General features: G+C 34.9%; 1 protein-coding gene across 1 annotated transcript in view; it reads left to right on the top strand.

The window, feature by feature from the left end:
- Positions 1–25,025, top strand: part of LOC134539581 (uncharacterized) — an 828,445-nt gene that overhangs the window by 388,441 nt on the left and 414,979 nt on the right. Inside the window, exon 3 of the mRNA XM_063381738.1 lies at positions 22,482–22,614. Coding sequence (XP_063237808.1) covers positions 22,521–22,614 — 94 coding nt within the window. The 5' untranslated portion in view covers positions 22,482–22,520. The remainder of the gene's footprint in view (positions 1–22,481; positions 22,615–25,025) is intronic.

Genomic DNA, 25,025 nt, shown 5'->3' with positions numbered 1-25,025 from the left:
GAGACCGAAACGTTGGAAGCGACGTGATATATTAAATAAATCTGATCAAGCTTGTGATGATCACCGTCTCAAACATGAAAGTTACCCTGAGGTTGGTGGTAAAACGGAAGACACCAGAGATCATAATATTTATAAAGGTGCAAGGAAGATTGTGGTAGAAGAGATTGATTACACATCATGGAAAGATCCAAACATATTGGTTGACCGGCTAAGACTTCTACATGGTTCGCTTTGTGCAGGAAACTATTCGTGCATCAAAGAAATATCCTTCATACTCAAGGAACTGAGGAATGCTGGCTACATACAATAATGGCTTGTTTTACTTGCATTTGTATAATGTAAAGCAATAAAATAAACAATTTAAATTATAAGAATTTAATGTTTTTATTTCTTGTATTCTGATTTCTAAGACTTAGATCTCGTAACTTGTGCTTCCTTGTTGCCTTTTTTTTTTTTTTGTTGATGGAGCTTCCAAATGTGCTGCCTTTTCGATGATGGTGCTTCCAAATGTGCTGCCTTTTCGTTGTCGGTGCTTCCAAATGTGCTGCCTTTTCGTTGTCGGTGCTTCCAAATGTGCTGTCTTTTCGTAGTCGGTGCTTCCAAATGTGCTGCCTTTTCGTTGTCGGTGCTTCCAAATGTGCTGCCTTTTCGTTGTCGGTGCTTCCAAATGTGCTGCCTTTTCGTAGGCGGTGCTTCCAAATGTGCTGCCTTTTCGTAGTCGGTGTTTCCAAATGTGCTGCCTTTGCGTTGTCGGTGCTTCCAAATGTGCTGCCTTTTCGTTGTCGGTGCTGCCAAATGTGCTGCCTTTTTGTTGTCGGTGCTGCCAAATGTGCTGCCTTTTCGTTGTCGGTGCTTCCAAATGTGCTGCCTTTTCGTAGTCGGTGCTTCCAAATGTGCTTTTTTTTCGTTGTCGGTGCTTCCAAATGTGCTGCCTTTTCGTTGTCGGTGCTTCCAAATGTGCTGCCTTTTCGTAGGCGGTGCTTCCAAATGTGCTGCCTTTTCGTAGTCGGTGCTTCCAAATGTGCTGCCTTTGCGTTGTCGGTGCTTCCAAATGTGCTGCCTTTTCGTTGATGGTGCTTCCAATTTTTTTTCTTCCTTTTTTGAAGGTGCTTCCAAGTGTGCTTCCTTTTTTTTTTGATGGTGCTTCTATTTTTTTAATGTTGTTTTGACTCTAGTATTTTAGTAAAATGTTCTTGGTTTGACTAGCGTATTATTCCATACGGTGCATGTATATAAGCGAGTCCTAGACAGCAGGACGCTCAGTTTTGTTACTGACGTCGACGGTGTACGGATCACCTAGTTTGTTTCTTCTGGTGCATAAGACGTGTAATTGCTTGTTCTTGAGACTTCGATGGCATCTTTGCCGACTTAAACGTCGTACTCGATGGATGATGTACCATCGACTACGGGAACCATGACGTCGGCGCCGACGATGTTGGAGCAGATCCCGTTGGCAACGCCTCTGACAACACTGGAGGAGACTTCGATATGTGCTGATCCACCATTAGCTGAAGTTTCATCAGCATTGAATACTTCAATTAATGAAGAGCGTACTTCGCATCAGTGCAAATACTGTGGTGTATCATTTACTATCACCTCAAATGCTCGCAGACATGAAAGAAGCGGTTGTTCTTATAATGTTCAAAGAATACAATTTCAGTGCAATAAGTGCAATAAACTAATTTCACGTCTCGATAGCTTACATCGTCATTATAAAAAATGCTCCGAGACGTATAATGAACATGGTTATTGATTTGACTCGTGTGTTGTACCAGCAAATGAGACTATATAAGTGATATGAACTTCAGTCCGTCTCTGGCTGCGGTGATGACCGGATCGGATAGACATTTAAAGTCATGTAAAAGGCTTTGTCCGTACAATAAGAAGACTGTTTGAATCGAGGAATCCAAAAGGTTTTAGTAATTTGTCTGTGTATTTTTTTGTACTTGTAGTAGTGTAGTATGTATGTAATAAAAGTTTTTTTAAAGGAACTTGTGGTGTTTTTTATTTTCTCAAACCTGCCACTTTAGTGGTACTTTTTTTAAAATATTAAAGTTGTTTTGTATCGGCCAGGGATCGAACCAAGGACCTTAGTCGATCCAATCAATCATTATATTGATTACAAATTTATTTAATGAATTTTGAACTTTTTCCCGAATCTCTAGCATTACAATTACGAATTTCCAATATGGTGGTCTTGTTGTCTGATAGGATGATGGTAGTAGATGATTTAAAGTCTCTTTACGAATGTTGAACATGGTTTATTGAAATTATTATTTTTTACATAAAATTAAACATTATTGCATCGATCGGGTATCGAACCAAAGATGGGAATCCATCGAATCAATATGTAAGTTAATGAGTGATTTATTTAATGAATTTTTGAATTTTTCCCGAATTTCTAGCTACATTATTACACGATTTCAAGATGGTGTCCAAATTTCAAGATGGCGGGTGTCACAGTAATAAATGATTACTGCACTCTAGCGGATATTAACTAAACTAACATGGCGTCAGCGCACTCTCGCCGACGATACAATGATGATGATGGCTTCCAGCATCGAAGACAAGATGGCGGATATGACGTCATACTAGGTGACGATATATATGAATGGCAAAAAGTGGTGGGGGTCAGTATGCCAGCATCCACTGTGTGGGTTGGATCGGTCGCCATTTTTAATTTTTTTTGCACTCGTCGGGTTCGAACCGAGGACTCCGAACTCCGTGTCGTAAAAATATGTTTTTTATAAATATTTTATTAAAATTTTATTGATTGAATTTTATTATAAATTTTAAAAAAAATTTCATTAAAATCTGATGATAAATAAAAAAGTTAAAGATGGCGGCCGTAACGGAAATTGCAACGGTGACGTCATAATTCAAAATGGCGGAAAACAAAATGGCGGAAATTTCGAGAAAACAAAATGACGTCATCTAAAATGGCGGATCCAAGATGGCGGATCCAAATTGGTCGCCAGGGTCAAGGTCAAAGGTCAAGGTCACAACCATCCAAGATGGCGGACATAATCCTAGATGACGTCAGAGGCTTATCGGAGGCTGTAGACAAGGATGCTTAAGCCTCTTTTAGGAATTTGGGTTCTTTCTAGGGCAAAACGACTTTTGAGGATTTTCGAAATCCGAATTTTTGAATTGTGGAATTATTTGAGATTTTTTGGCGGAAATTTTTTTCAAAAAAATTGAAATTTGGACGATTTTTGAGGAATTTTGGGCAATTTTTGCCCAATTTTGGCGGATTTTGGCGATTTTTGAGGATCAAATTAAAGGTCAAGGTCAAAGGTCAAGGTCAAGGTCATCCAAGATGGTCGCCGTGACGTCACAATCCAATATGGCGGAAAGGACACACAGCACCACAGCCTGAAGCCTGTTTCAGGACCGTCATTCCTATACTACTTATGTGTGCAAGTTTCACTTTCTAAAAATATACCTTGCAAAATACACGTGCTTTAAACAATTAACAGCGAAGTTCACCAACAATTAACAATTATTTATGTCAATTCGTTTCTGTGACATTATTTATTCCATCGAGATGGGAATCGTCAAGATATGCCATGCTGTTTAATATTTAAAAACACTTTATACCTCACCATCTTCACATTGCAATAACCAAAACAGTGTGGAAATAAATGCTTCACCATATCTGATGATAAGTGAGCATGGATTAGTATTTTCCTTCTTCAAATGTCAAATCCATTAATTGAAGTCCTTTAAAACTGTTATAACATTTCAAATGCTATACACTGCCCGATGCATCGGTTGTCCTGGAGACATCGCCCATACCATCAGAAGGACAAAAAAGGACTCCACGCAGTACGATGAAAGGTATTTAATCTGGGCGGTTTCATCAACCATCAGTAAATTCTAACAGGAATATAAAAAAAAAACTAATCAAAATTAAATGTAATTAGCTACTATATAAAGAGAGAGAAAAATATATTAGTGTTACTATTTAAAATTTCGCTGATACAACGTTGTTTCTATAAAATATATCACTTATTTAAAACTAATTAAACTGCTTTCATATTTGTAAATGGAACAGAAATATTCATGTAAAATTATTTGTAAATTCATTAATTTACACGAAAACAACTGTATCACTACAAAATAGTGTTAACAGTAATACTGGGTTCAAATTATACCCCGGGTATTAATGCTTTGTGTTATCTCAGTAGATACCTCAAACAGTAAGTTATTTGTAAAGTTCCCTGAATAACTTTGCACTATTAAATACGCAACATAATAAGTATAATAAAACAAAATAATATCCCATTACTGTTCATTATAAATTCAATGGTTTCCTTAAATTATTGTTGAATGAAACACCAATTAAAATATAAAATTATGCTACAAACATTTTTGTAAAAAAAGGTTAAGCAATATCACGTAAAAAGTATTTAATATGCCACAAAAATAACCACAGCTTTATGATTAATAAATAAACAACAATGGTCTTATATTACAAATTATTTCTTGGCAACTGGTTTCCAAAGGAATCTTTTGTAAAAGTACAGAAAATATTTTTTTTCTGTGTACGGAAATGTATACATGAAATGTGATCTGCAACCCGTTAGAAAACAGACAACACTTCACTGAAATCATCACCGAAATTAACGAAGAAACAAAAAACCATAACAGCGCAGCAACGCAATTGGCGGCAAAATCATCATTATAGATCCACCAGTAGATGTCTGAACGAAATGCACCGAGTTATAGAATGTGCAGAATTGTAGAATGCAGAATTAAAGTATATTCTCCGTGTACAGAACCTCCTAAAACTCTTAATTGAAGCCGATAAACGAAAATAAATGGATTAATGATAGTTCTGAACCAAAACCCCACAAAATAAATGTATCATAGTTTTCGAGTTAAATGCATTTATGCCAAAGTTTTCCCTGTACCAATTAAATGATTTTGAGACGATTTTTTAAAATTTTATTCTATACTTTTTGTTCCGCAATCCTGAACAACCCAATAAACGAAACCAATTCAAAATTTAATCAAACTCTATACTGCTTAAAAATAATTCTTGGTACGACTTATGTAGCAAAAACGGTTAATTGGATACGTTTTATTATTTCTACGGTACAAATAAAAAGTATTATGATGATTTGGCAAGTTATTTTTGAAAATTATTTATTCAAACAATTTTTCAGAAATAGTACAATAGTCTTTTAAGAAAATAGTATTACTTTTTAAAGAACTATTTAGTGTTGCTCTTTCATCAGTCATTTTCTGAAATATATTGCTAAGTTATCATAGCATATTTTTTATAGTATGAATAGTCAATTTACCTAACTGAAAATATTTGCTGTAAAAGTAATGCAAACATCTTTTTCCCCTAAGTGTCTGGCCAGTTTGTTTTCATTGCTAATTGTTATCAACTTAGTTTTCGTCGGGTTTGCGTAACAAAAATTAGATAAGTATAAAATGGAAATTTGTAGCAACGGTGTCGAATAATTTGGTGCAGGTTGGGAATTTTGAAACTTAAAAAAAGATAAAGTTATCTGAAAACTATGACAATTTGTTTTATTCACAGCCGTCATGATATGCCTATTATCGTCTTGCTACTGAGTTTTAGGACAGACTGTGTACAGTAGAATTCCAATTATCCGAATCAATTGGGACCGGACGCCATTCGGATAATAAAAAATTCGGATACTTGGTTTTTTTTCGAAAAAACTCCTTTACCTGATTGCTGTATAATTTTTCGCTTATCCGCTAACGATAGGCTAACACAACACGTTTTCTTTTAGAAGCCATGCTGAACAACGAAACACATTCATAAACAAAACAACGCACCGGCGCGAAAGAGTACCGTCACAGTAGCAGGTAAATTACATACTGACTGACTCATCAAAACGAACAGTGAAATTGGGCCAAGCCGGCCACCTGGCGACGTACGACAGCCAGTAATAGAACTATGAGACGGTGACTTATCATCCCAATAAAGTTCCTACGTTGTAACTTTCCTACGTTTCCATCTTAACTGGAATCCTGAAAGCGATTTGGAGTTCTACTGTACATCCACTTTTAGAAATTTTAATAAATGTACGGATTTTCAACGAAGAATTTAATTAAAGTAAACAAAAAATTCTTCATAACTTCAAACAACTGAATCTTCGTAGAAACTAGGCCGTATTTCGAATTCCGAGTAGTATGTTTCGTGATAAAAAAAACTTAAACACACATTGAACAATAGAAGTGTGTTCTCACTGTAGACTTTAATCAGTTTTTGAATATTTTGTTAGTATAACAAGCATATTCTTTTGGATTCATGTGCTAAGTAAGTGAAATCAGTGTTCGTAAATTCACAAAGATAACCGTAAATTAATTAACGAAGATCCCTGGTTAATGTGTAATTACAATGTTAAAAATGTTCACCTCCATTTTACGAAGAACTGGTTACAAAAATATCCAGAGAACTTCGTAAATTCACTACTATCTTCGTACATTTAAGGACACTAAAATAACTTTCTTTGAACATGAATCCAAAAGAAAATGTTTTGTATTTTGACATACCTTTAAAAATCTAGTTAAGAACGATTTTTTGTCCACACATTAATTAATCTTCGTTTGGACCGAAACATACATCTCGGACATCAAAATACGTCGTAGTTTCTAATAAGATGCAGTTATTTGAAATTACGAAGAACTCTTCGTATATTTGAGGTTGATTCTTCGTTGAAAAGTCCGTACAAATAACTGTAATTTCTAACAGTGGATATTTCTTCGTATATTGACAGTGAATATTTTTTATCAGTCTAGGAATGCATGCATGGACACCCCTGGTTTTATTCTGTGTCATGGCTTCAGGACTGCGGAGAGAAAGCTCGCAACTTCCAGCCGCAGCGGGACATTAAACACACTCGCGCGTACCTGCAGGGTTGGAATTCTTTGGCGCGGCAAAGACGGGTGATGTTTGTGGCGAAACAAACGCGCAGCTGTGGTCCCTTTTGAAGAGGCAGACGTCGCCAGACGCGAACAACCGATATTGCGTATCTGGCGTCGGGCAGTTTTTTTTTCCCCTCGTACTGTCGCGCCGACCTTTCTAACGGTCGGTTGCCAGGGGAGCATTTGTATTCATTTTTATTATATAGCGCACCAGCTGTTTTAAGCGTTCGTTATTTTGACGCGTTTGACATTAAGGGTATCGCATCGTGCACAGAAAAAGAAATTTGTGTACTTTAAAAAAAAGATCTCTTTTGGGTACCATTTGCCAAAGAAATAGTTTGTAATACTATAAGAAATATATTCTAACTTTGCACAACACCTGGGTACGGTTATTTTTGCATGAATTAAATACGTTTTTAGGAGATAATGCTTTGTGTATCTTACGTAATCAGGTGAAACTTTTTATGTTTTAGTCGAAGTTTCTCTCAAACATAATTATTTTAAACCATAAAAAGGATATTGGAATATTCAACAATTAATTACACTTTATTTTTATTTTATCATGCTTATAACTTGCGCAGTTAATGCTGGAAAAATTTAACTATTGGAGGTACTGGGACAACACAAAGCATAAATACCCGCGTAAGAACCCGAACCTTGTATTACTGCGAACACTAATTTTTAGTGATACAGTTGTTTTCATGTCAATATACAAATTTACTAGTATCTGCACTTATACATATATATAATTATTTCATTTCCAATACACATATATTTGTATATATATATATATATAGTAGAGTTTTCCAGCCCAGGCCGTGTTGCACGTCAAAATTCACTGAACACCAGATGTAAAAATAAATATTGCACTACTAAGGTTACGTGTTTGATCTCAGCTGTTAATCACAATCTTGGTTAATTTAACTCTTTTTTAAGCAATTACTTCAAGTTATTACTCGGTAAGAACAGATATAAAGTAGAAATTTAAATAAAACCTAACGGTATCATTACTAGCAGTAGTGTAGGAAAGTGTGTCTGAACCCAGGCTTCAGGCTGTGGATTCGGATGGGCTCAATGACCGACCGACTTATGACGTCACGGCGGCCATTTTTGGTATGAAATTTCCTCAAATGTTCTCAAAAATTACTAAAAATTTCCAAAAAAATTTCTTTATTTTCGTAGGAAAAATTCCCATTTTTAAGGAAGATGTCCTATTTTAGTCCTCAGAAATGCCAATGGCTTGAAATTTCCCTAAAATGGCTTAAATTCCCCAAAGGCAAGCCTCTGAAAAGCCTCTGGAGGGGAACTTTGACCTTGATCTTGACTGCCATCATGGATTATGACGCCACGACCACCATCTTGAAAATCTGTAATTATTATTCTAGAAAATCAGAAAAAAATTTAAAATTTATAAAAAATTATTAATCAAATTTTAATAAAGTATTAACTAAAATTACTGTTGCAATTTTCGTTACGGCCAACATCTTAACAATTCATGATTATGTTAGACAACCGGGAAATATTTAAATATTTATAACAAAATTAATTAATCAAAATGTAATAAAATTTTTATTAAAAAACGCACTTACATCATGGAGTCCTTGTTTCGAACCCAGTGAGGGAAAATAAATATATAAAAAAATAAACACAGATCCTTCCTCCATGGAAGCCACCAATAGACTGACCTCCCACCACTAATGCCAAGGTATATATATCGCCAGCTAGTATGACGTCACGTCCGCCATTTTTTTCGTCTGCTAGAGTGTGCTACCATCAATTTGGTTTAAATTTTACCCACTAGAGTGCAATAATCATTTATTATTAATGTGGTGCCCGCCATCAAGTGTCTTTTCAACTTACCATGCCTTGCAAATTGCTTGCGACATTGGTTACAGTCGAAAATTTTGCGAGGAGGATTCTTAGCACATTCTATCTTCTCGTGTCGTCAAGCATTACTGTTGTTTGAGAAAATCTTGTCGCAGTAACGGCATCGATTCTCGATAGTTGTTGACGAATCAGCAACCCTTGATGTCTCCATCGAGGGCGAAACATTGTTCATCGTGGTTTCCTATTTAGTCACCACTGAAGTCATTAAGCTCTCTTCTATTGGTGGTACCACGACTATTGAAGCAGCTGATTAAAACTAGATGGCAGACATCAAGTCATCCATGAAGGTGACCTACAGCAGACGAAAACAATATGGTGATCTTATGCAGACAAAAAAAATGGAGGCCTCTAGTAGACTAAAACAAGAAGGCTCCACCTGCAGGTTGAAAAGAAAATGGTGGCAGTGACCTAATAATCAAAATGGTAGAGTCCAAATTGGGAGAAAGTTCTTAAATCCCAAATGTATTGAAAATGGCTAAAAGTTCTATAAAACAAAATTTCGTATGTGGTGCCCTTAATCTAAAATGGCGGAATCCAAGATTGTGGCCGAGGACAAGGTCATCACGATGGCGTCCGGAATCAAGTTAATCCATGTTCGCGGTCAAGGTCAAAGTTCAAGGTCACCCAAGATTGTCTACGTGACGTCACAATACAAGATGGTGCCCGGCACATGCACGACACTACTACTGCCGCAGGAGGAACTATTTTTTCCTAATATAAGAGAAATGATAACTTAACGAAATGCAATTTCTTATAATCTAATAACAATAACGCATTAATAAAAGTGTATCCGCATAGACGGTTGTATGCTCTAAGTGCTAAAGCTTCTTGTTTGTAAAGTTATACATGCAAGGATTAGAGTTTCCCCCCTTTGAATATCCTCGGCAAAACTCGAGCTACGTCCGGACGGTATGGTACTCTTGGGATATCCGCAATGATTGCTTTATGCAAATTAAGTAATCTTTGTGGAAGAGGAACCACAGTAGCACTGAAATAAAAAAAATGGTGATTCAAGCAGCCTTCCTGCACCAATTTAAAATATTGAGGTTTTTGTAAATATTATGTTTCAGAGCTTACGATAGTAAAATTGATGTAGAAGGATTACTTAAGGCACAAGATGAACGTTAAAGCTGAGTCAATCGTTTTAGCTCAATGTAATTTTTTTAGAATTACAGAATATTTTAAACAAAACAGTTTTTATAAATTCACAATACTACAGTAAATATATTTGAAAACATTCGTTTAAATATAAAATTATATGTTATTTTAAGAAGCAAATATTTTTAATGCCTCCAAAAATGAGTTAGAATATATTAAATATACTTCTTATACTACAATTTAGTATTTTAATGAATAGGTTCTAAAATTAATTTATTTTCGGATGAACAAAAGTCTTTAACTGTGCATAATCGTAACGCATTGGGTATTTTGTCCTCTGAAACCATTTCGGTCCTCAGTGTAATACATAATTACAACTAATTACCTAAAGCTTTCTGGTCAAGAGGTAAAACATAGGGGAGGACGGGGCAAGTTGACGAGCGGGGCAAGACGACGAATGACTTAGTTCCACGTCATGTTATTAGATAGCACCACCTAACAGACACTACTAGCGCTCCACACTGGTGGGCACTAAAGAATCGCACAGTGAAGCCGCTGCCACCATTTAGTTGTTTGTTAGATGATGTTCGTACATTTGGTCTGACGTATTGTAATTTTCAAGAACTTCGAAGTAATATCTCATGGACAAACAGGTAAGATATTTGGTTATTCAATGCCACACATTATTACCTTAGACAATATACTTTTCTTAACCACTATATATTGTTAACCTTTTATATTTTTTCCTAGCGAAAAAATCCAATACTAATAACATTGCTGATCGGGGCAAGTTGACTGGGGCAAGATGACGACTCGTCATCTTGCCCCAAGTGCTTTTTTACAGTTGTTTTTTAATTGTTCATGCCCTACAGGCTTTCATTAAACAAAAATTCTAAATAAAAAGTATTTAGCCTACCTAATTGTATTTTCTTCCTAGGAAATGCCTATTCATGGTGGAAGATTTCGAGAAGTTTTCACTGAAGAGCAGCTAGAATATTTAAGGAACTACTCGACAGCAATAGATAACATGTTTTTTTTTTGGGATGACAAAGCAGCAATGTAGAAAACTTGTGTTTTACTTTGCAGAATATAGTGGAATTTCGCATCCGTTCAATGTGGAGACCAGGATGGCAGGTGAGGATTGATTGGCTAGTTTTATGAAAAAATGTAAGTTCAGTTTTCGGAGACCAAAGGAAACATCCATTGCCAGAGCAATGGGCTTTAACAAGCCAAATGTTGACAAGTTTTTCTTAATTTTGAAATAAGTGCGGGAAAAACATAGATTTCCAGCTTCTGCCATTTACAATGCAGATGAATCTGCACTTTCCACTGTATCTAATAGGCTACCAAAGGTTATTTCACCCACAGGAAGTAAGAGTGTTTCCAAGATCGTTTCGGCAGAGAGAGGAAGAAATGTTACTATTATTTGTTGCATTAATGCTTGCGGATATTACCTGCCCCCTTTTTTTGGTTTTCGCAAGAAAACGGATGCGACCTGAACTTGTGGAAAGAGCCCCTCCGGGAACCGTTGGACATTGCAGTGATAATGGTTGGAGCAATGGAGAAATATTTGTGTTGTTTTTGAAACATTTCGAACTACATGTGAAACCAACCAGTGAATTTCACGTGCTGTTGCTTGTTGACAACCATAAAACACACGTAACACTGGAGGCTATAAACTTTTGCCGGGAAAATCACATCGTTATGGTTGGATTTCCACCCCACACTACCCATCGTCTTCAAATGCTGGATGTTTCCTTTTTTGGGCCATTAAAAACCTATTACAGTCAAGCTTGTGACAACTTAATGGTCACTAATCCAAGGCAAGCCATAACTGACAAAAAAAATTGGTGAGCTACTAAGCACTGCTTATTTAAAAGCAGCTACAGTCGGTAATGCAGTCAATGGGTTCCGAGAATGTGGAATTGAGCCTTATGATCCCCTTGTGTTTGCCGAGCATGATTTAGCTGCAGCGAACCCCACCGATCATGATCTTGCGATGGAAAAAGCAGTTAATGAACATCAGGCAGAGAAAACTAAAGAACCAGGACCTTCAAGAAATGCTACTTCCATTGAGCCAGGACCATTAAGAAATGCTACTCCCATTGAGCCAGGACCTTCAAGAAATGACATTTCCATTAAACCAGGATCTTCAAGAAATATTTCTCCGATTGAGCCAGGACCTTCAATAAATACTTCTCCTGCAGCTTCCATTGAGCCAGGACCTTCAAGAAATTCTACTCCAGTTGAGCCAGGACTTTCAAGAAATGCTACTATCATTAAGATAGGGCCTATAAGAAATGCTACTCCTGTTGAGCCAAAACTGTGCCGAAGTGTTTTCGATTTCAAACCATTGCCTAAAGAAAGATCATATGTGAGAAAAAGGATAAGTCATAAGCAATGTGCAAGTGTCATCACAAGCTCACCCATGAAAGCGATGCTGGTTCAGAGAAAAGCTCAGAGGATAGAACAAGAACGTTTGAAGCAATAAAGACATGAGTCTCGAGATGCAAAAAAAGGAACTGTTACTAAGAAACTGAAGTTCGATTCTCGAGAAAAATCCAAGAAGCTCCAACTTTCGCCAGGCATGACTTCAGCTCAAATATCCGAAGTGCAGTGTCTTGTGTGTGATGAGATTTATGTCCACCCTCCATCAGAAGATTGGATCGAGTGTTGCAAATGCCACATATGGTGGCATGAGGACTGCTCGAACTTTGAAGGAGGAAAATTTGTTTGCGATTATTGTTTATAAAAACACCAACTCTGAATTAGTTATGTAAGTTAACTATTAATTGTAATTTTCAACAAACCAAGCCTTTAATAATATGCCATATATGTAAAAAAAAGCATGTAACAATGTTAAATTAGTTAATTTACATTAGTTTGCATTCTAAGAATAAATATGTTTAAACTTGTGCAGAAATATCATCTTACCCCGTAGTCAAAGTCATCTTGCCCCGGTAACGGGGCAAGATGGCACATTTGCATTATATTTTTAAAAGGGCAGAATTTTGGAGATATTTATAGAAATATAGATTTTTCCATGTAGTTACACCACGACAAAAGACTATTCTAATCGTGTGTGGAAAGAAGGAAATCGTATTTCCAAAATTAAAATTATAATAAATGACGAACTCTTAACATCGCCAACTTGCCCCGTCCTCCCCTATATCAATCACTCCAGCATACCATAACTTTCTTTCACGCCAAACGTGTGCTACTTTAGTTTGAACTTAATAATAAACTCACTCACATCACTTCTCATTTAATTTTTTTTCCTCCTGCCCTTTGGCCCAGTCGAAGGACTATATACTGTTTGCCACGTGAGGTTATACAACCCTGGATCAATTAAACGAAGATACCGAATTGATTGTCAGTTTTACTTTTTTCCAAAGACGCATTAAAATAAATTCCTTGCATCACGCCATTAAATTAATATTTATAGGCCCCTGTGGCAATATTAACGTATACCTAATGATTAAGTGAATAAACGCCAATTTTTTTGTGTCGCTTCATAAGAAGGGTAGTGCTAGTAAAAAATTTATAGCTGAATTTCTTGCACACTTCGAGGTAATTAAAGCCAATGAAACGGGTAGGTCACAGAAATTCAAGCAGCTAATGGCAACGTCCGCCACATTTTCCTATTACGAAATCTTCGGGCCCTGCAGTACCAACTGGCAAACTACTTGAACTTGTCTCAAATGGACTATTAATAAGTTCGCGTACTTAGAAATGTCCACATTATTTACGAAATCTTTGTCTTATGGTTGCTATAAGTATATAATTTACATTTTATAACATTTAATACCTGTTACGACAACAATTTTCTATCACAATAAATTTAACCTACTTCTTTTCAATCTGCATTTAAATAGTTGGATGTACCGATGAACTTCCTTTTCAAATTGTATGCTTTACTTAGGTCATTTTTAAGTTCACGATTGTGAGATATTTCTTAAATGGTAAACCATTGATGGTTAACCCAATATATCTTTTGAAATTCAGTTGCTGTAAATATATTACCCAAAACATAAAATTTTAATTTTTGTTAAGAAAATCCCATTTTTCTTTAAAAATATTTATAGTCCAAAAAAATTAAAAGGATTCTAAAGTTTATTATGCTATTAATTATAAACTGTTATTTAATTAATAAAACTCGCTTGAAAAATGTTTTAAATGTTGTGAAAGTATTAACTAAAGTAAAAAAAATCATTTTTCTATTATTTGAGGAAATGGTGTGGCTATTAGGACAATTTAGCTGTGGTATATTTTTTCGTAACTTTGACGCCACTGTCGCGCGAGCCTTTATGCCCCATCGGCGCCTCACCAGGGTGTGTGTGACGAACGCACCCTTGCGTGTAGTGTAACACAAGTGCAATGTGTTGAACGGCCTTGGGAAGGATTGAAAGCTCAAAATGATAAATATATTTTTTAGTTCTGCAATTTTTTTAAAAGTATGTAAACAAAGCTGCGAAAAGCAGAAATAAATCATTTATTTCATTAAACACGTGGTTAAAAGCCGATGCGCTTTTAGACACGAAAGTTCGTAACCTTAATAATTCTTCGACTACAAAACACTTAAAAAAATTTTAAACGGGTGTTTAAAACCTTCTACAACCATCTGTGTCGCCCAAACTTTAAAGAGGGCCACACCTTGTCAACGCGATTCAATGTTGCTGGGAACTTGTTATCGGCGAAAACTTCAAGTCAGGGTGAGAAACTTTTGTTTCGAGGTGAACTTCAACGATCGCAAAGGAGGGCGATGAGAGAGAGAGAGAGAGAAAAAAAATGTATCCTTCCCTCCCATTACTTTCCCCGCCTCGCCCACCATGGCATTCTGTCTGCCGCAGGTCACCGAGCAGACGGGGTGGTTGGGCGGGATCCACACGTAACTAAGAAACAGAACAACTTAGAACAGTCATAACTTAGAACACTCGAAAATTCCAAATAACTTCAAACTGTAACCAGTTACAACGGTCATAACTAAGAAACACGTAACTTAAAAAAAAAAACACGCAGAAACACGCAACTTAGAAACGTCTAAACATAACAAACTTAGAAAAAATAAACTTAGAAGAGTCACAACTTGATGTGTTTCTAAGTTGTGACAGCACCCCGCGACCTTCGAATTTTCGTGTTATAGGACACGCCGGGGCGAGACGCGAAACGCAAAATTAAAGAGCTTGTATTCTAAATAATTTTGCTTCATTTATTTTCTCTTTTTGCTCATTATTTTAAGTAGTTTCATAATTTTTGCTATCGTTATTTGCTTATAAAATGTTTTATAAACGAAATAAGTATTTATATAACGGATTTTATAAACTTCTAGGCCAATTATTATATCAACTATAGCATGAACTAAAAGGATCCAATCGCGTTTTATACAGTTTTAATTTAATTGTTAGTGTGCAACCTAAGACAACATTTACCTATTTTTAGTATATCATCAATTAAACAATAAATATTTGGTATTTATTCCGTATCACGTATACAAGTTAATCCCTTGATCCTGGTGGCACGATCCTGTGGTATTTGATGTTTGCTGTTTTAGTTCTGTATATCAAAAGATCCTGGAAATTACAAAAAAAAATTAATATCAAAACAGAAACAAATTATGGCAGGTCTTAAAGAAATATTGTCTTTTGGATTGAAGTACTATTATATTTTATTGCAATATCAAAAGTTTGGTTATGTCTAGGACCTTTCAATGAACCAATTTAAAACAGCAATGGTAATGTACCACAGTATCAATTTATACAGAATCATGCCATCAGTATCAAGGGATTAACTTGGATACGTGATAAGGAGCTTCTACCAAAAATTGGTTTTCCCAAAATTCTACAAAGCTAAGCTTTTCGGGGTGTTGAGAAATCCAAAAATTTGTTTGATTTATGAATGATTTATTTTAAATTAAATAATACATTACATAGCTTACGCAAACGATTAATTTAAAACTGTATACGACACGATTAAATGTTCTTAGTTCATATTGGGGTTGATATAAAGGTTTATAAAAGCTATTAAATATGTATTAAATTTATAAAACTTATTTTTAACGATAAATGACAGATATTTTATTACTTTACTTAAAAAAATTGGCAAAAACAAGAAATTATTAAAAAAAAAATTATTTTATGATATTACACGCTTAAGGAGTACCTCGACCCTAGCGCCAGACAGTGATGTGTCGGGCGGGTTGCATCGACGGGTGCGTCAGGCGAAAGGGAGGAGGGTCCGACCCCTTTGAAGCGGTGGAAGGGGGCGGAGGGGAGGTTTAGTCGAGTGGAGTGGGTGTGGAGGGGAGGCAGTCCGCGCTTGTCTGTTCCCTTTTGGAGGAGCGAGGAGGGGTGTTGTCCCGCGGAGAGAGAGAGGGGGGGGGAGGAGGGTGAAATAGGGAGTGGGAGAGGGGGTAAAGCCTTGTCCTTTCCCCTTCTTCCTCTCGCGAAGTTCTCGCAGTCCCTCCGACACGGCCGGCCCGCCAGCACACGCTCTCTCCATCTCCTCGACAGGCAGAATCAGGGAGGGTAAAAAAAATATATATATAATCCTCAACCCCCCCCCCCCCCCCACTCTTATTTTTTTCCCCTCTTCGCAGGCAACGCCTTACAACGCCGCGATCCGCCCAGGTGAAGAGACGGGCCGACGAAACGCACGTTTAACTGTCCGGCGGACGAACCGTAGTCGGGAAAAAAAAGAGTTTTTTCCTCTTTTCTGTTTTCTTTTTTTTAATTTTTCTCGCGTCAGGGGGAGGCGACGCGCGAGGGAAGTTTGTGGACTCGGGTGCGCGGGTTTGGGACCGCATGAAGCGGCAGTGAGGGCAGCGTCTACGTTCGGGACGCCCACACCACCTGACGCCGCGAGGCGTCCGCCCCAGACACCTGCACTATTAGCACAGGTACTCGCCGCTTCAAGACTCTTAGACCCTGTGCGGCGCCACCTCGTCAGCACAGGGAGTGTTCAGACGGTGCTGGATGAAGTAGCTTGGCTTCTGGGTTGTAGCCGTGTCCTCTGTCGAATAATGCACCGACGTTTCGGTCGACATTGCAGTCGCCATCATCAGGGAGCAAGTTACCTTCTGGTGATGGCGACTGCGACGTCGACCGAAACGTCGGTGAATTATTCGACAAGGACACGGCCACAACCCAGGAGCCAAGCTACTTCAGACAATGGCCTTGAAAGCCTTCAAACATTTTTAAGTGCTAGATAAATTTTATCCTTAAATATTAAATATATTACTGGCGAGATATATTTTAATTTAACAGTAAACATATAACATTTTTTTTTCTGCTACAGAAAATTTTATCTGGTTGAAATGATTAAGTATTTTTGTATGCTGAACAAAATATCAGTCTAAATTCTTATACCCTTACATAACATTTGTTTGACAAACAAAATATCACTTTATAATAAGTTTTGCAAAATCGTCGTATTTTCTTTAAATTTTTAAAAACTGAGTACATTTTATTGTTTTAAAATAATTTTTGTGTAGGATTTTGCAAACTTCGTTTACATCTATATTCTGTGACTGAATCATAATACCATAATTAATTTATTAATAAATTTGTATTCGCAGAAATAATGCATTTTGTGAAGTACTTGAAAACAATTTAGTTAAGAGCATTAGATAAGTAATTTTATATAAAATATTAAATTATATTCAAATAGTCATCGGAACTAAAAAAAAATCCAGTTTTACTTACCGTTATGTGACGTATATATTGACATAATTTGAATACGATGAAAAAAAAATTAACAAATAAAAATGAAATGTTAATGGAACATTTTAAAATAATAAATATTTGCATTAACATTTTGTTTAAAATCTTATTTATGAAATTTCACAGTATAACTATAGATGTTTCATCGAAGTGAAGAAACTTCTAGAAACTACATTCACTATTCATATTAACTTCGTTAAAATGTTGACAGTGTATCTTTCGTTTGGATAAGCCCTGATATGCTGATAACTGTATAAATATTTCGTATTTTTACTAAAAATTAATTTTATGGTAATATTTTTCAAAGAAATCTCGCCAATTCATGCTAGTGACATAAATAAAAATTTAGATTCCAAAGAAATAAATATTTTAATAAGATTTCTCCAAGCAGGATTTATCAAGCCAAAATTTTAACACATAACAAGTTATTAAACGTAGTACGTGATAGTATTATCATATTAATTTCAATACAAAAACAATTTTATTTTTATTTTATAAGATTTATATAATCTGCCCTATCAACCCAGATTATTCATATTAATTTGTATGAATATTTTCTAGTACTTTTAATTAAATAACGGTGTATCAGTATATGTGAATAAAATTTAATACTGGATGCGTTTGGTGTTCCCATACAGTGTGTGTCTGTATTAGATCGACGAACTTCTCCTGCAGCTTTACAACGAAATAAAATATGAAATCACAAAGCAAATCATGGTGTAAAATACTTTGAAAGGCTGATATACGTCTTGAAATTTGGAGCTGAACCATGTATTTAGTACTCATAATAGATAACGTATGTAAAACAAATCACAAGGCAGACGGATATTGTTTAATTGAACAAAACGAAAAATACGACCTTTTTGTTTCTACCCAAAACCTGCAAAGTCCGGCAGATGAGCACACACACTGCAATTAGTACTAATACAAAGAACTGCTACTAATCAAGGTAACTGAATACTAACTATACAAATATGTACTGTAAGTATGAAAATTTAATGAAAACGTTTTTAATAAATAGAACATAAAATTTTACTTTTTCCTCACAAAAATAATAGAAAATAACTGTTTTAAATTCCAATCATTTTTAATTTTTAACACCTAAATTATTTAACATGGTTCAAGAGCTTTGATGAAACCATGTAGGTATCATATATTTTTAATCTTCATTTCTAACTAAAAACGTGGAGTGAAGATTTTTCGGCAGCATTTACACACGTCCTCGCTTTCCCTCTTTATCACTTTCTCTCGTTATCACACACACACATATATATAATATTTATAATTCATTGAAAATCAGATATGATTTTAATACCAAATAACTGACAACATTTTGGATCTACAAATTTACAACATGCTACTTCGGAAAGTTTGTAGCGCTAAAAATAATAGTGATCAATATAATTGCAAATACGTAATGATTTTAAAAACACGATCATCAATAATAGAAAATAAACGTTTTAAAGTTGTTATCAGTTTCTAATAAAATTAAACTAATTTTAAGAAAAAATATTGTTTAAAAATATTATTTAGAACAATTATTTATTTTATTTTACGATTCTATTACTTAGGCCATCATTACCAATAAATTATTGCTTAACCTTAAATGTACGTTAAAGTTATTTTGGTTAAAGACCAAAGTTATATTTATTACAGTCAGTCTCATTTTTAATGAGGTGTACATTTATGCATGAATTGGTTTTGGTTTCCATAAGTTCAAGAAAACTCATTAATATTGATGTATTTTTCAGTTACATAATGGTTCTACGATGCATATTATATTCCAGGAAATGTTCTTCGGATTTTTCTTGTATCATTATTTTGATGCTTGCTATTTTATCTCTAATTCAAGATTATAAATTAAACTAAAACACTATTTTTAAAAAAAATAAAATAGCTATTAACTGTCCTAACTTAAGGTAGACGGATTAATGGAAATCCTTTTTAGTTACTTAAACCTAAATGCATCTTTTCCTTCGATGAGAATCTAACTTAAGATTCCAAAGTTGGACATTACGTTATATGATATCTACATCACTGACGATGGAAATGATAAATTATTTAGCAGTTTCTGAACTTATTTTCGAAATTTGATTCATGTTGCGTATGTTTTTTTTCATTTATTTCTTTTAAAGCCACTTATTTTAATAAAGACACACAGTCTTTCGAATAATCATTTCATATTAAATTTCATCGTAATCCGTTTAGTTTAGCTACGTTTGTATTATGTAAATATTGGTTTATTTAATCAACCGTTTGGAATGATTGTCCCAATTGGTTTTACGTGATATTTTTTTTATACAAGTAAACTCAAATTTTTCTTTATTTTTAGTTGTTCGGTCATAAATCAATTAAAGGAAGCTAAACTCAATTTTAAACAAGATAGAGTAATTATTTAGTTTTTATTTTTGAAAACATGTTTAAGTATTTCAACTCCCATCAAAATAAATGATTAAACATTGCACACTTACATAAGTCACTTCGTTAAAAATTAGAAGGTCAAGTAAAAATATTGTAGTTAAAGCATTTTCTGGCTGAAACTAAATTTCAGTATTGTCTCGAGTGTGATAGAATGCATTTTTATAGTAAGGTAAATGTAAACTCAGTCTGGTGAAAAACACCATGAAAGAACAGATTAAAGGAATCATCTGCGAACTAAGTTGGCATTGCCAACGAACCTCTGTGGTTTTTCGTACCAGTGGTTTTTCAAGACTGATTCTAAATCCGCGCAATACGTGGCTACTCATCTGGCAACCAACCTGCTTCTTGCTGCAAGATAAAGCAGTAGAATTATTTATGTGGACGAAACATAATTATTCCTTTAAAACATAATTTATAAGTTTAGTCATATAACTAGATAAAAAACATAAAATGATGCTAAAAAATTTTTTTTGTTAATTTTTTTTGTTAGACTTTAATAATATATTTGCTAGTTGTTGTTTTTTACCAAATTGCCACCTATTAATATGAAAATTTTACTTTGATTTTAACGTAGCCTACATTAACAAAATTTAACAATTCTTATAAACAAAAAATTATAAAAATATATTAAATTGCCGATTCCCATATCCCATTTTTTTCCATTAACACTCCAATATCACTTCAACACATCGCCTCTAATTACCTCTATATCGATATTAACTGAATCCTTATTTCCCTTTACGTGCTTGTTTTTTTTTTACGGGGTAATGATGAAGTGTTAAGTGTGTACATGATGTAAGAATGTGATGAGTAAAGTAAGTTATCAAAATTCTGAATGTTTCAAACGACCGTAACGTAGCCCCGTCGCGCAACCAAAATGCGCATGTGTGGACGGGACTAGTTGCAGCGTTGCGTGTGTCAAAACTCGACACGAAGACACGCAACTGACACACACTCCGTCATTTGTCGGGTCTTTCGCCGTCACGTCAAAAAAAAAAAACGCCACGGCTCGACGAAAGAACCAGTGTGGACGGGCGGCGTGTCAATCTTCATTTTTTCGGCCCAATTGAACACAAAAAATTATTCTAGCTCCGTCAGACGAATTCTAGTTAAGTTCTTGTACATCCACCCACTACCCAAAACTTCATCTTTAGCCAAAAAAATTGGTTGTCTGTAAAGTCGTTTTACGGACGATAGTTTAACGTGACAAAGTCATAACAAAACATTGATGAAATGATTCCATACTTTCATGAATAAAATTGAATCATTTTTTGTTTAATAATAAAAGAATAAATACTTGAAATTATACTAGTAATCAGATTTTTAAAATGCAAGAATAATTAACCTTTATTTCCGAAATTGTTGTTGTAATAAGCAATGAAAACCACATTAACTTTTCAGTTCACTTTATAAACAGTCGACGAAACAGTTCACGTGTAGATGTAAGTTGTGTGCTGCCGCTGTCTTTCTTCTCCTCGGACGCATAGGCCAATCGAGTGGAAGAGAGATAGATGCGGCGCAAGCGTACAATGAGCGTAACGGGACACAGCGTAACGGAAAAATGAGCGTAACGGGACACAGCGTAACGGAACAATGTGTTTAACGGGACACTTTTTCGTGCGTACAGCCGGTGTTCATCGATTTATTAGACGTCACGTCAAAAACTGAAACCACTTTGCATCTTCCTACTTTTTAATACTTTTGACATCCACCAACGAAATGATTCTCTCTTCTTTCATATATTAAGTGACAGGTGTACAAAAATTAAGATGGTCGCTGCAAGTTAATCTGCGCTCGTGGCTACTGATAAACTGCCCTTCTGGTGTGTTTACGGGCGTGACATTTGTTTTTGATACGGATACGCTATAACGGAAATCCCAACATCGTTGCACCGTGTCATGTCACGTGGTTATACGAAACAACGACGCGCAAAGGATAACATATAACATATGGATACCCAATTTTAGACCGTATAATCTGTGTCATTTGATTTATTTTATATTTCACTGTTCTCGGATGTCGTGACACTGTTGTGCTGCCGCGAGCAGTCGTTAAAAATGAAGTGTTGTATTGAAAGTAACATTCGATAACTAGAGACAGGAAAAATCGCGGGTTCATTTCGCGATAGGCTAGAATCCAAGCGAGTGTAACCTATTGCCGCTTCAGTGATTGGAACACAGTTTGCCTGAAGGACTATGAGCCAATGAATGACCCTCAACGTAAGAATTATCGAATCATAAGCATCCCAATTAGCAGGTGTCACGAGTCAGTAGCCAATGAGCTGGTGTAATATTCCCGCGTACATAGAGGATCGTGGAGTCCATCCTAGAGGTCATTCAAACCGCGAATTTTTCCAGTCTCTATCGATAACTGATTTGAGTTTGAGACAAGTTACATGACACAGACTTGACCGACATTTTGACACAGGTCTTTTTTCTTCCGGTCCAGGCCACGCCGGAACCAGCGGCCGCCCAGAGCAACCCGGAAATGACGCGCGCGGGCCTAGCCGACGTCCGGGTGGCGGTGGGCGTGGCCAGGGGTGGCTACGCCCTTCTGGTGCTGGCGCTGCTCTGCTCCTGCGGTGAGTGTGGCCTTTTTCCAGTGTGTGTCCTTTCTGTATAAAACATTATTATAATCATTGAAATATAATTAAAATAATAGATGATATCATGAAAAATATTGTATCTTAAATTTTTAGAGAATGCTGATTTAAAACCCGCCAAAAGGTCCTATTGAATAGTTTGCTATATTAAAAAACTGCCTTAAAAATTGGCAGTGAAAAAAAAAATTATTAAAAGTATACGTTTACATTTAGCTATAAACACATATAAGTAAAATTTTTAATAATATACTATAGAAAGTTTTAGAAACTTACCTATATATTATTTTATAAAAAAATTAATTCTTATAAAATGCAGGAATTCAAAAATCTAACATCGTTGACATTGTTTTGAGAATATGAAGTAAAATACATCAATGAATAATTCTCTCTCCCCCCCCCCCCCCCCCTTGCTATTCAAGTTACTAATTATACTCATACAACTTTTTAATGCTCACGTTTACAAATGTTGGTGACTAAACAATAATTTTATAACCTAAATGTGTGCAACTTTATCAAACATTATTTTCATAGTTCCTACATTCAAAACAGAAAAATTGTGTTTTTTTTTTTTACATAGTCAGAGATTACATCTTTGCATAACTTGGAAATTGCATGCCCCGTAGTGAGAATATGCATCAAGAAATGATGTGGAATATCTATTTATTCACTGAAACGATATGAAATTGTAATAAAAATTATAATTTTTAAGATAAACAGTTAAACTAGTAGCATCTCCATAGTGTTCCAAACCGTACTGGGCTTTCCCGCTACTGTGAACTCTTACAACAAGCACCATTAACAACTTACAATCCTTGGAGTCGAGGAATACTTTAATTAAACGACCAGACATGTGCAGGAGGGGTGACGATAGTTTCATAGGTGTTGTCGGTCCAACGTGAAACTATCCCAGTGGGTGTTACGTCGGCCATAAAGCAAGCACGTAAGTTTGTAAAAGTAACTCTTTTTGCAACATGTAGCATACCGCCAATGGGCTAAATCTTGACGTTCCTTTCATCCAGATACTGTCCTTTTTACACAATTAGTTTTCATTTTCATTTATGATGCATGAATTAACAAAATGCAAGGCTATATGCCACTGAAAAGAAATTTATTATTGTTTTTAATGTCACTATAAGACTTGCTTCTATCATTAACTAATTCACACTTTCAGAGACATGATTTTTTGACGCCTAATATTTGATATTTTTAAAATGATAACAAGAAAAGAAACTAAATACGTCTCTTAATGCTTAATTTAAATACTTAATGACAATTAATAACGGATTATTTCTTAATGTCAATGATTATATATTCAAACCTAATATTTACAATAGTAAAAAAAGCTAAAAAAAAACGTTATTTTAATTTACTCATTTATAATCTATCGTACGAATTATTTATGTATGATAAAACTCATGTCATTATCAGTCCCGTAATACTTTATCGTGAAAACATGCGTATTTAAATTCTAAAATTATTATTTAATAAAATACGATAACTTATGCGTCGTTTTTATATATAAACAACCGTTTCAAAAAATGTGTGGCATAAGTAATTGAACTTTGCAGTATACTGCATAAATTAAAGTTTTCATTCAAAAACACAATCAGTCATACTTGCTTATTACAAGTAAGATAAATACTTAAATACAAATTGCTACAATGCGCTGACAAGTGTGCAGTCACATTTTTCGCTATAGGTACACATAGTTTTTTTCGTCATAAATAATAATTAATAAAGTTGAATCCAGTAAATAACACAATTGAAATGCTGAAAACAAAAGACAAATTGTTTATTCTAAACAATTTATTTATTAAGTAAATGTATTATTTGTCTTAGTTTGCACTAAGATTTAAGATATTACTACTACGTTAACTTTTTTGAACGAGAAATTCATTTACATTACTAAACGCAAAATACAACTGTAAACAATTTGGCGGTACTTGTTAAAAACAAAACTAACAAGAGTGTGATGTATCACCAAACATTTAAGGCACAAATATAGCGAAGTTAGAGCTAAATAGCGTATTTTATAGCCACATATTTTGTTGCTAATTATTACAAAATATAATTTTTAATGTAAGTTACTTTTTTGTTTGCTCTAAGATGCCGATTAAGTGTAATTGTAAAAAAAAGTTAATATGCTCTTCTTCCAAATTTTTTTAAATATTTTGTTTTAAAAATGTATTCATAAATTGACATTGATCATTAAAATCTTCATACCCACCATATTTTTTTAGCAAATTTTCCTCCAACTATTTATTTTGAATAATAAGTTGGTATGAATATATTTCCTTATATTTCAACAATTCAAACAATATTTATTTAAAATTACCTTGACTAATAATTCTTCAATCAGCAACACATACGAAACATTTTCACTCCATGCG

Source organism: Bacillus rossius, chromosome 15 (genome assembly GCF_032445375.1).
Source record: "Bacillus rossius redtenbacheri isolate Brsri chromosome 15, Brsri_v3, whole genome shotgun sequence".
NCBI classification, from domain to species: domain Eukaryota; kingdom Metazoa; phylum Arthropoda; class Insecta; order Phasmatodea; family Bacillidae; genus Bacillus; species Bacillus rossius.
Note: the sequence above shows the minus strand (reverse complement) of the source record. Positions and strands in the feature narration are given on the sequence as shown.